Source organism: Nanorana parkeri, unplaced genomic scaffold, assembly GCF_000935625.1.
Source record: "Nanorana parkeri isolate BGI_ZX_2015 unplaced genomic scaffold, ASM93562v1 scaffold10, whole genome shotgun sequence".
NCBI lineage: Eukaryota > Metazoa > Chordata > Amphibia > Anura > Dicroglossidae > Nanorana > Nanorana parkeri.
The window spans coordinates 1,339,401-1,350,500 of NW_017306278.1; the positions used below are offsets into that span (position 1 = coordinate 1,339,401).

At 44.7% G+C, this 11,100-nt stretch overlaps 1 protein-coding gene across 1 annotated transcript in view; it reads right to left on the reverse strand.

Moving 5' to 3' along the window:
- Nucleotides 1–11,100, reverse strand: part of ARNTL (aryl hydrocarbon receptor nuclear translocator like) — a 62,576-nt gene that overhangs the window by 17,278 nt on the left and 34,198 nt on the right. Inside the window, exons 2-8 of the mRNA XM_018555476.1 lie at nt 9,255–9,349; nt 8,881–9,028; nt 5,159–5,179; nt 3,196–3,240; nt 1,844–1,879; nt 1,283–1,440; nt 954–1,033 (exon numbers count right to left, since the gene is read on the reverse strand). Of these exons, the coding sequence (XP_018410978.1) occupies nt 954–1,033; nt 1,283–1,440; nt 1,844–1,879; nt 3,196–3,240; nt 5,159–5,179; nt 8,881–9,020 (480 nt within the window). The 5' untranslated portion in view covers nt 9,021–9,028; nt 9,255–9,349. The remainder of the gene's footprint in view (nt 1–953; nt 1,034–1,282; nt 1,441–1,843; nt 1,880–3,195; nt 3,241–5,158; nt 5,180–8,880; nt 9,029–9,254; nt 9,350–11,100) is intronic.

Genomic DNA, 11,100 nt, shown 5'->3' on the forward strand with positions numbered 1-11,100 from the left:
GCTGAATAGAAAATCAATGAAAAATATAAAATAAAAAAAAGTGGAAAAAAAAAATGTTTAAAAAGAAAAAAATGATAAAAACCCCAATTGGACTGAGCTAGCAGTGACAGCTAGCTCCGCCCAACTGTTTCCCCATTGGCCGGCACCTGCTAGTGTCTTCTAGCAGATCCCGGACAATGAATAACAACTGGGCGGAGCCGGCTGTAACGTCACGGCCGGCTTCGCCCAGTTGTTATTGTTTAATGACAGATCAGGATCCCCAGGTCATTTGGGGACGCTGAGCTGTCATTGCAACTGGGCGGAGCCAGCCGTAAGATAATGGCTGGCTCCGCCCAGCTGTTATTTGCGGGGTTTGCAGCTGGACTTGGCGGGCCGTTCGCCCTGCTTCGGGTGTCACTTCGGCTCAGCCTTCAGCTCGGCTGCTGTATGGGCTATAGTAAAGAGCCCATACAGCAGCCCTTCAGTTTGAATGAAACGAAGGGCTCCAGCGGCCGAAGGATCAGCCGAAGCTACGACTGGATCCTTCGGCTCCTTCGTGAATAACCCCCTAAATAAATAATGGACAAATATTTTCAGGACTTCTGTCCTGTATAGGAGGAAAATCATATTTCCAAGGCTGCAAACTGCCGACATTGATTCAGCAGGCATGTGGAACAAGATATCAATTTCTATTCACAAAGGCGCACTTATTCTTTAAAGAGGAGCTCCACCCAAAACAAATTTGATGTGCTAACACAAATAAACCTGATGTATCAATGTGTTGTTACGACGAAATGCAATTACTTCCTTCGCCGATAAATCAGGCTCATGTCAGCCCACAAGTTCTGCATCTGAATGATAGCCATGGCCTTAGTAAAAACATCTTAAATACATCAAGACTGTCCTTTCTCTAAAGCTCCTGTACTGCTTGCTGTGCCCGGCAGATATAAAAGTGAACAATAAAACCAGCTCACTCTGAGAATCAAGTGCTTCAGCTCGTCGTCTGATAGGAAGGCCGGCTTGTAGTTAGCTTCTGTGTACGGGTTTGTAGCACCTGTAGATGGGGAGGAAACATCACATATAACCCAATGCCTGCACTGACATTGTTCACAGTAATCACTCAGGAATAACTTTTCGGGGGAATGAATATTGCAAGGATGGTATTATGAGCTGAGGTGACACCACTTTAGGGGGGCATATTAGCAAAGTATGAATAACACTTAGGGTTAAGAATAACAGACACCCATCTATTTGAATGCTATGTGAGTGAATGGATATCGGTGCGGATTGCAGGACCACCCACCTCGTAGTGTCTTCATATGCTGCACCGCCATTCGCAGCACCGTCAGCTTATCCAGCTTCCGCGACATGGCGTTACACGTGGGCACTAGAGATGCCAACTCGTCTATGAAGCTGTTCATTTTATCCCTGCGCCGCTTTTCAATCTGACTGTGCGCCTCCCTGAAACACACGACAAGCAAAGTATGGATTGAAAAATAAAAACACAATTATTTATCTACAAAAAACAACAACAACACAATGACACAATGTATCTATTTATCTACAATAAAAACCACAATGACACAATGTATCTATTTATCTACAATAAAAACCACAATGACACAATGTATCTATTTGAAATGCAACAATTACACTTGCCGAGTCATGGTGACCAGATTTATTACCCCCTCATTTAATTGTTGGCTGCCCCGCCCACGTTACATTGACGAAATATTTAACTAAAGGTTGTTTTGGGTTCTATAAGAGAACAAGTGGCCGTATTAAAATAAAACTGTACGAGGTCATGTGAAAAGATTAGCCGCAATCACATCGCTCGGTAATTGGTACTTGCAGTGTGACTCACCGTGCGTTTTTAATCCGACCTTCAGGATACTCCAACCTAAAACAGAAAGTGTATATGTAACCGCTGTAAAACAGAGAACCCAAAGTCTGCCGATTGCAAGCATAACATTAAATAATTAAGTTCTAATATAATCCCAAAAAAAAACCGCAATTGTAAAGAGCCTTCAATTCCTTCTTATTGTTTATTAACTGTGAAGTTCCAGTAGTCAATAGAGAGCTGTCCAGGTTGCATTGTGGGAGGCCTGTGGGGGGACAGGACAGCACCCCTTGTGAAGAATATCAGTAACAGAGCAATCAGGGGCTCCCCGGGTGCTTATAAGTTCTGGAGACGTGAAAGATACAAGCAGTCACCTTGCCTTGCTGATCAAAAGAAGGAGCACTGGGGCCGGATGCTAAGAGTCCAAATTTATTTAATGGTTCACATATGAAGAAAAGCCAACACGTTTCGGGGGTCAAAAAAACTCCCTCTTCGCCAGGGCTTAAGATGTAGTGAGAAATCTGAACACAAATAATGCTTCCTATATTCTTCAGTGTGGCAATGATGTGTTATTGGAACACAAGTGTCAGTAGGAAGTCAAACCAGTGTTGAAGACAATGAAAGTGTTGAAGCTTTCATGTGTGAACCATTAAACAAATTTGGACTCTTATTAGATTGTAAGCCCTCAGGATCAGGGCCCTCCTTACCATCTTGTCTTGATTTGTATTGTGATTGTAATGTCTTCCCTATATTGTAAAGCACTGCACAAACTGTTGGAGCGATATAAATCCTGTATAATAATAATAATAATAATAATAATAATAATAATAATAAAAATAATCTTTTCTGGTGCTCCTTCTTTTGGTGAATGCTTTGAATGTCTTTCTAGATACCTACTGGAGGTTAGTCCTATTTCTTTGGTGTGAGTTCCCAAGCCAGAGCCAGTGAGCTTTTTAAATGATTATTTTCTTGTCATTGAACATGGGGTGAAGTCCCAGCACCACCTGGATCTCTTCTGAAACTCTGCTTTGCTGGGTTGCTTAGAGTTTATCAGATTTGGAGATATAACAGGTTCACTTTAATGCCTTGTTGAGACGCTGCCCCTCTGAAAAGCAGTCCACGGTGGATTGCTTCACAGAGGCCGGTAGAGCAGCGGCTGCTCGGCCCAATGGGGTGTTTAACTTGCAATACTGTGCCGCAAAGTCACATGACCACTATTGATTTCAATGATCATGTTTGGCAAGTGGCACCGCCCGCCAAACGCAACATGCTGTTTAAAAGGATGACAGCAAATCACACAAACGCGTGCTCGCCAATTGATCATACAGTGAACAGAATGCGTTCTAAGCCATAAGTGGGTTTTGGAGTCTACTCACATCCCATGTGGATCATCCTTGTCAGTATCCATGCCTTCCCCATGGCTGTGAATTAAACAAATAAAGTTTCGTTAATGTGAGCAAAATGTCCAGTCATACTATAAAGCTTCTTCTTACTGAAATGATAGCAATTATATAGGGACACATAAAAGAACAGCAACAGACTGAAGAAGCCATTCCCAAAGGTGGCATTCTGACCGACACTATAAGTGGGGCATTCTTCCCACTAGCCCCCAATAAATGGGTTTTAGAAGTGGTTCTCCAAGGCCTGAAAATTATTTCAAGAGTTCCTTTTTAGAAAAGTCGGGCTAATTGATCCAGCGTCATGGTGCTCATCAGTGCTGTGTAAAAGTACTGAGGTCCTATCATTGTACGGTCTGCATGGAGTTTCTATTTCTCCTCATGTGCATTTTCTACAGAAGCTCTGGTATCCTTTACAATCCAGAAGCTGGTAGGTTAAAGGAGATGTGACCTCCTAAAGCAGGAGAGGGCAACTACGACCCACCATGCTTCTGCCCCTGGGAGTCATGCCTGCGGCTTTCAGTCTTGCAATGCCTCATGGGACTTGTAGCTCCGCAACAGCTGGAGGGCTGGAGTTGCCCACCCTTGTCCTAATGGATAACTTCACTATTGGAACATAAAACGTCAGACCTCAGATGCAGACTCTGCTAGGAGCCGGTAGATGGGTAGCCTATCGTTCTCTACTGTCAGTATGACTATAAAGCTCCTGGCACAATCACATCACAGGTCAAATACAGCAAACTCTCAGTTATCCGGCATTCAACTAACCAGAACTTTCATCTAACCAGAAAAAAAATCCCCTGTGTACTCACTGTCCTGCAGCATGTATTATCCTAGAAACGATTGTGTGCCTATTTATCTTAATTTGCCTTTGATTACTGCATTTCAATATTAATATGAAGTCAATACAGAGTTTAGGGTATAGTATGCGGGTATAGTATGGGGTATATTATTGGGTGAGGTATGGGGGTATAGTAACGGGGTATAGTATGGGGGTGGGAAGGGATTATATTAGTGGGTGGGGTATGGGGTATATTATTGGGTGGGGTATGGGGTATAATATGGGGGTATAGTATGGGGGTGGGAAGGGATTATATTAGTGGGTGGGGTATGGGGTATAGTATGGGGGTATATTATTAGGTGGGGTATGGGGTATAGTATGGGGTATATTATTGGGTGGGGTATGGGGTATAGTATGGGGGTATGGCATTAGTTAGACCTATTTTTAATAGTTACTCTCAAGCAACCAGAAACTACATTTATCCTTAATCTACCCATCCCCATGAATGCCCGATAACGGGGAGTTTACTGTTTTGCACTAAGCTGTAATAGAAGAGCGAGTGAGAGGCATATAGCAAAGAAAATGGAGAGCTTTCCTGTCCTTCTGGTTTGCTGCCACTTGGATAGGAGATTGAAGCCCAACTCTGGGCAGTGCTTAAGAGAAAAAAAAAAAAAAACGTTTCCCCCAGATGAACAGGATATTGCTTGTTTTTCTAGGACACACAGGCCGCAAATAAAAATCTGACAACGGTTCTAACCCTTCCCCTCTCTGTCCAAAACAAAGATACATTTTGGCTGAGGTTGGGCTTTGAGAGCCTTCAGCATGGCAGAATAAATGCTCCTTTCACTACAGAAAGTGAAACAATAAGCAAAAGTTCAGTTCTGGATTTGGCGGCAAAATGATGACCAACATTTTAGATTAAAAAAATACAGGTATAAAATTCTAATAAAGTGACCCAAATCTGTCCATGAACTAGATATTGCATTTGTACTTTTGGATTTAGATGCAATTTAGGAAAGTGAGGTAAATGTGAATCTTATGGGGGGTTCAAGTAAAGAAGAAGAACAGAGAAACCAGTTTATGAATAGGTCACAAGAGATGGTTGAGCATTTTTGGTGTGCGCTGGCAGTCTAAGTGAAAAAAAAAATGCTGTATACTTACTCAAAAGAAAAACTGTCAAGCCTAAAAGATGAAAAGAGAAAGATATGATATGAAATGTCATTTATGTATTGTAATATACGAAGGAGATGACATATAAGCATACAAAATGTATCCGAGGAGGTTTTATTTATTTATTACAGGTATTTATATATTGCAGACAGTTTACACAGCGCTTCACATCAGTCCCACATTCACATCAGTCCCACATTCACATCAGTCCCTGCCCTCGAGGAGCTTACAATCTAAGGTCCCTATGCTCACATACAAACAGGGCCAATATGGACAGGAGCCAATTAACCTTCCAGCATGTCTTTGGGAGTGTGGGAGGAAACCGGAGTACCCGGAAGAAACCCACGCAAGCAGCATGCAAACTCCATGCAGAAGTGCTATCCTCTAAGCCACTTTGCTGGGCCAACTAAACGGAAAGATGGAGAAAAAATAATTTGCTCACTCTGATTTCACTGCACACTGTGAGCTTTCTCACAATGTGCTTCTCTATACAATGCAGAAAGATCATGGTTGGTGGGAGGGGCTGGCAGGGTGCTGTACATAAAAGCATCAGTATGCCCTAATGACCTGACGACAGTGGCCTGTCATTACATGACAACAAATGGGCGAAACAAGCGGTGACATCACAGTTGACTCCGCCCATTTGTTGCCATTCGGCCGTCACCTGTCAAAATTTCATTCTGCAGCGAGTGTCGCTTTTCTTATTTATTTTGACGAGTCGGCGGGGTCGTGGACATCATTGGGCAACGTGACTGACCCTGGAATTACTTCTCGTTGGATAATTTTTTTTTTATTGTTTTGGGGTTTTTAGTTTTGTTATTAAAAGGATTTTTTCTAAAAGTCTGGTCTCATTTTGATGTAACCCTTTAGTGAATGAGTAGGGGTACAAGTACCCCAATGCTAATAAGGCCCCCCTGCCTGCAGACGCCCACAAGCACCGGGTCAGGGTTGTGGGGAAGAGGCCCTTGTCCCCATTGGCATGGGGACAAGGTGCTATTCCAGGGTGGACTCCTGGCAAAGCACCCTCCCAATGCCGAGGGCATGTGGCCTGGTATGGCACAGGGAGGGGGGGCTGCTCGCTCGTCTCCCCCTTTTCTATCCTGACAGGCCAGTGCTCCGATTAAGGGTCCGGTTTGGTATTTTAGGAGGAACCTCACATTTTTTTCCATTTTTGGGCCTGGTATGACCTTTTGGGGGAACCTCACACACTTTTCTTTTTAACTCGGGGGGGTCCCTCCTAACATTCTAACCTGACCTAAAGGGTTTGGTACGTTGTTGTTTTTTTTAACTATTTGTTTACAATTTGCAGGGAGAACGCATATGCTTCGGCTCGGCTTAGCGCTTCTGCTGCTGTTCGGGCTATTGTGCATATCCCGTACAGCAGCCCTTCGGCTCACTAGTGAATAACCCCCATAATGAAGACTAAAAAGCCAGTTATAGACCGTTTTTAGTGACCGTCTTTGTGTGAATCACTGGAGGACCCACCCGCTGCAATCCTCTCCCGAACTCAGCTGATGTGTGGATGCAGCGCAGAGATTTTCCAAAAGAAATGGAAACAGGAAATCAAAGAGGACCAACCCCGCACACCACATTTATTTCAATGTAAGGCACTGCAATGTGTTTTCTGTGTGTTAAAGGGAAAGTACGGCATACTTTTTTGCAGTTCATTTTCCAGTAGTTATGTCAAAGGAGAAATCCAGGCAAACTGCTAAATACATTTATACTGTGTGTGTGTGTGTGTGTGTGTATATATATATATATATTGCTCATACGCAGCCCTACCACCAGGTTGGCGACCTGCCCTTTCTCTGCAGCTACAGCTAGTACACTTCCCCACCCCCAGCCTGTGATTGGACGGTAAAGAAGCAGCAGCTCCTGAGATAATCCCTAATTTCTCCTCCTGTCAGCATGTTCCTTTACCAGCACATGTGTGCTAAGGCTCACCTGATTGGCTCAAAGTACTGCCTCTCCCTGTCTGTGTTCTGCTTATAATGGGAATATCGGAGGCATAAACCACATCTAATACAGGTACTTGGATTAAAAACATTTAGATGGGATTCACATCTGTGGGTTGCCATTGATAAGCTATTAATAAAACAAAGGCCTATTGCTCTCCTTCCATTATAAAGGCAAAAAAATAAACCGTACATTGCATATTCTCTAAAGTCAAGATGGTCCTACGCATCAAACTATAGAAAGTCAATGTGGTTACTATAGAAACTCCAGAACACATTCAGCTCTGCGGCCTGTATAATGCCACGTCATTTCCAACCTCTCGTCGTATCTATGAAGGGAGAGCGAATATTTATAACTGGTGGTGATGAAGCTATAGATGGTGTAGTCACAATTGACTAGTTTTGAGTGAAGCTGAACATATTCAGCTTCAGTGCCATTTCAGCAAGAGCCTACAGCTGGAAAATGACAGCTTCTATCAGAGGCAGGTCATTTGCCTCCTGTCAGATTGGCTTAACAACTTAAGCTGGCCATACATTTTATACCAGGGGTAGCCAAATTTCGTCCCTCCAGCTGTGGTTCATCTATCCATCCCATTAAAGGAGAACTATGAGGGGAGTGCTTTTCACTCGCCTCATAGTTCTAGCCGACCTGTGACAATGAGACTGTCACAGTTCGGCTCAGTAGATCGGGAGGTGAGAGAACACATACCGGCGTCCGCTCACCTCTCGATCCTGTCACGGCTCGCTGCCGTGACATGGGAGGGGCTGGATTCCCCCCGCTCCGATCCGCCAGCGCTGACTGGCGGAACGGACGGGGGTGGGGGCGGGTACAGCTGGCTCTGCCTCTAGATAGGCAGAGCCAGATGTCACTCACGTAGCTGGGCGGATCTCGACATCGATGTCGGGATCCGCTGCAGCGTCTCAGTATATAGTGAGCTGTAGCTCGCGGTATACTGAGCTTAGGGTGACGAGAGGACGCTAGTTTGTGTCCTCCCGTTACCCTAAGGAGAACTATGTGAAAAAGCCCTGACCCCATAGTTCTCCTTTAAGTACTGCAAGACTGACTGTCACATGCAAGAACTCCCAGAGGCAGATGCATGATGGGATTTCACCACAGCTGAAGGTCCGGAGCTTGACTACCCCTGCTATACACCATATGCGGGCTGTATGAGGGAAATCAATCCATTCCCCCATCCACGCTAATCAGCCTGGATGGAGGAATCTCTACTATGTTATAACAGCTTTACCTGTCAGGTATTATCTTGTTTTGTTGTATTCGCTCCCTGTCACAGCAGAAATCTCAGGCTTGGGTCAGGCTGTAAAGCCATTCTAGCTCCTACCTCAGCTCACTGCTGAAAACAAAGGCTTAAAGAAAATGATTATATAACAAATGTGCTGTCAAGATTACAAGTCTACACCTCCAGCAGCCTGGATAATGTCATCTGCCCTCCGACAGGAAACAAGACAGCCTCCATGCCAGGCCCTACAGCCTGATTCTGGGCTGACAGATCTGACAGGGAGAGAATACCACTAAACAACATCACAAACTGCCATTCCTGAGACAAAAGCCTGCAAAAAGTAAAAGTAGAGACTCAGAATAGTATACATCCCCATTTCTCAGTGGCTATCTTAAAGGTTGAAGAGCATTTTTCCCCAGAGAATTACCACAAACCTGTTTTACCCATTTCCTGGAAAATTATTACCCACAGAAGTATGGTCTAATAAATATAAATAGATGTTCAGAATAAGACTACTTACTGGTAGTCCGTCAAGCTCCCTTTCCTCTTGCGGTTACACTCCATTCCACTTGTGCTGAGGGAACTGGATATGAGGTCGGTGGGGCCCGGGGACATAAAGTCGCTTATGGTTGAGGAGATATCCATTCTTTGGTCAGCCATTGGAATATCTGAAGGCGGAGGGAACATCAGATATATGAAGAGCGAAGGTGTTACATGGTGATTGCCTTATACAACAACCTCAGAGACGGGGTTTGGTGACTCGATAAGATGTCTATTGCCTAACCTCAGAACAGGTATCATGTTAATGATGCATAACACAAAGTTATACAATTACACTGCAAGAACCAGATCAAGCACAGGACATGATGACATTTTGCTATTGAGAGCACTTACCTAAAAGAGGTTGTCTTGGTGAAGGACCACAGGTGAGAACCTTCTTGGAGGCCAATACAGCCCGTCACCTACTCATCATGGTCTTTTGTTGATCACTGTAAAGGGAAAAAAGAACACAACAAAGTAATTATTTTCCATAAGTATATTGAGCCGACAGAACACAACACTTTAAGAAGGCGCATAATATCCCAGAGTCTCTGCCCCTCAGAGGAAGCTTACAGCCCAGTGCCCCCATCAAAGTCTCTGCCACCAGAGGAAGCTTACAGCCCAGTGCCTCCATCAAAGTCTCTGCCACCAGAGCCACCAGAGGAAGCTTACAGCCCAGTGCCCCCATCAAAGTCTCTGCCACCAGAGGAAGCTTACAGCCCAGAGCCCCCATCAAAGTCTCTGCCACCAGAGGAAGCTTACAGCCCAGTGCCCCCATCAAAGTCTCTGCCACCAGAGGAAGCTTACAGCCCAGTGCCCCCATCAAAGTCTCTGCCACCAGAGGAAGCTTACAGCCAAGTGTCCTCACCAGAGTTTCTGTTCCCAGATGGAGCATATAGTCCAGTATCCCCACCCAAATATATATCCACAGGGGAAGCTTATAGCCAAGAGTGCCCACCAGAATCACTGCCCCCAAATGGAAGCTTATAGTACAGTGCCCCGTCAGAATTTCTGCCACCAGGAGGAGCCTTACAGTCCAATGTCCCCAGCAGAGTCTATGGCTCCAGAGGGAATTTACAGTTCAAGGTCCTTGACAGAGTCTCTGCTGCAGCAGAGCTTACAGTCCAGTGTCCCCACCAGAGTCTATGGTCCCAGAGGAAGCTTACAGTCCAGTGACCCCACCGGAGTGTCTGCCCCACAGGGAACTTACAATTCAATGTCCCCAGCACAGTCTCTGGCTCCAGAAAGAGTTTACAGTTCAATGTCCACAGTGTCTACTGCAGAGGACCTTCTAGTCCAGTTCCCCCACCATAGTCTCTGCCCTCCCAGGGAGTTTACAGTCCCCAACAGAGCCTCGGTCCCAACCAAAGTGTCTGAACAAGTAGAGCTTAACAGTACATCTCCTTCACAGTCTCTTACAATCCAAAGTCCTCGACACAGTCTCCTGCCCCAAAACATAACTAGGGTGTGTATACATCATCACAGAAGTCAAGAAAAAGAAACTCTATGGAGCTCAGCACAGTCTGGCAGCATAAAGAGATATAGTCAGGTGACAATCACGTGTAGAAGATACATGTACATACTTCTAGCAAAGCAAACTGTATGGATATTAAAACAATCAGTAAGCTAAGGTTCACAGACACCTTTCACTCAATCTAATTGAAAACCAAGAGATCTGGAAACAATCATGTGACCGATGCAGTACATTAGGAGTGAACTACTGATCATCAAGGATGGATCTTTCCGGCGACTGCAGTGCAGCAATAATGTTGGTGCCAGAAGAGTTTACACAGAACACAAACATTTACGCTCAGCCAGGATGAACATGCATGATGCGTAAATAGACTTAAAGTAAAATTAGGCCTAAACTCATAAAAAGTAAAAGATTTTCTTTGTAAAGAACCTTAAATAAAAATGTTCCCTTTGTCTTGAATTCCTCCTGAAAATTAGCAGTGCACTTCCTGGTATGTGGGGGTGTCTCGGCACTCCTGTGCCTATAGCTTCATAGCGCTATATCTGCAGTGTGGGATCATCTAAGGCACTGCTACCCAGAGGCAGCTCTTTAAAGGAGAACTATGACATGAGTGATTTCCACTCACCTCATAGTTCTAAGCCGACCTGTGACAATGAGACTGTCACAGGTCGGCTCAGTAGATCAGGAGGTGAGGGAACACATACCGGCGTTCGCTCACCTCTCGAT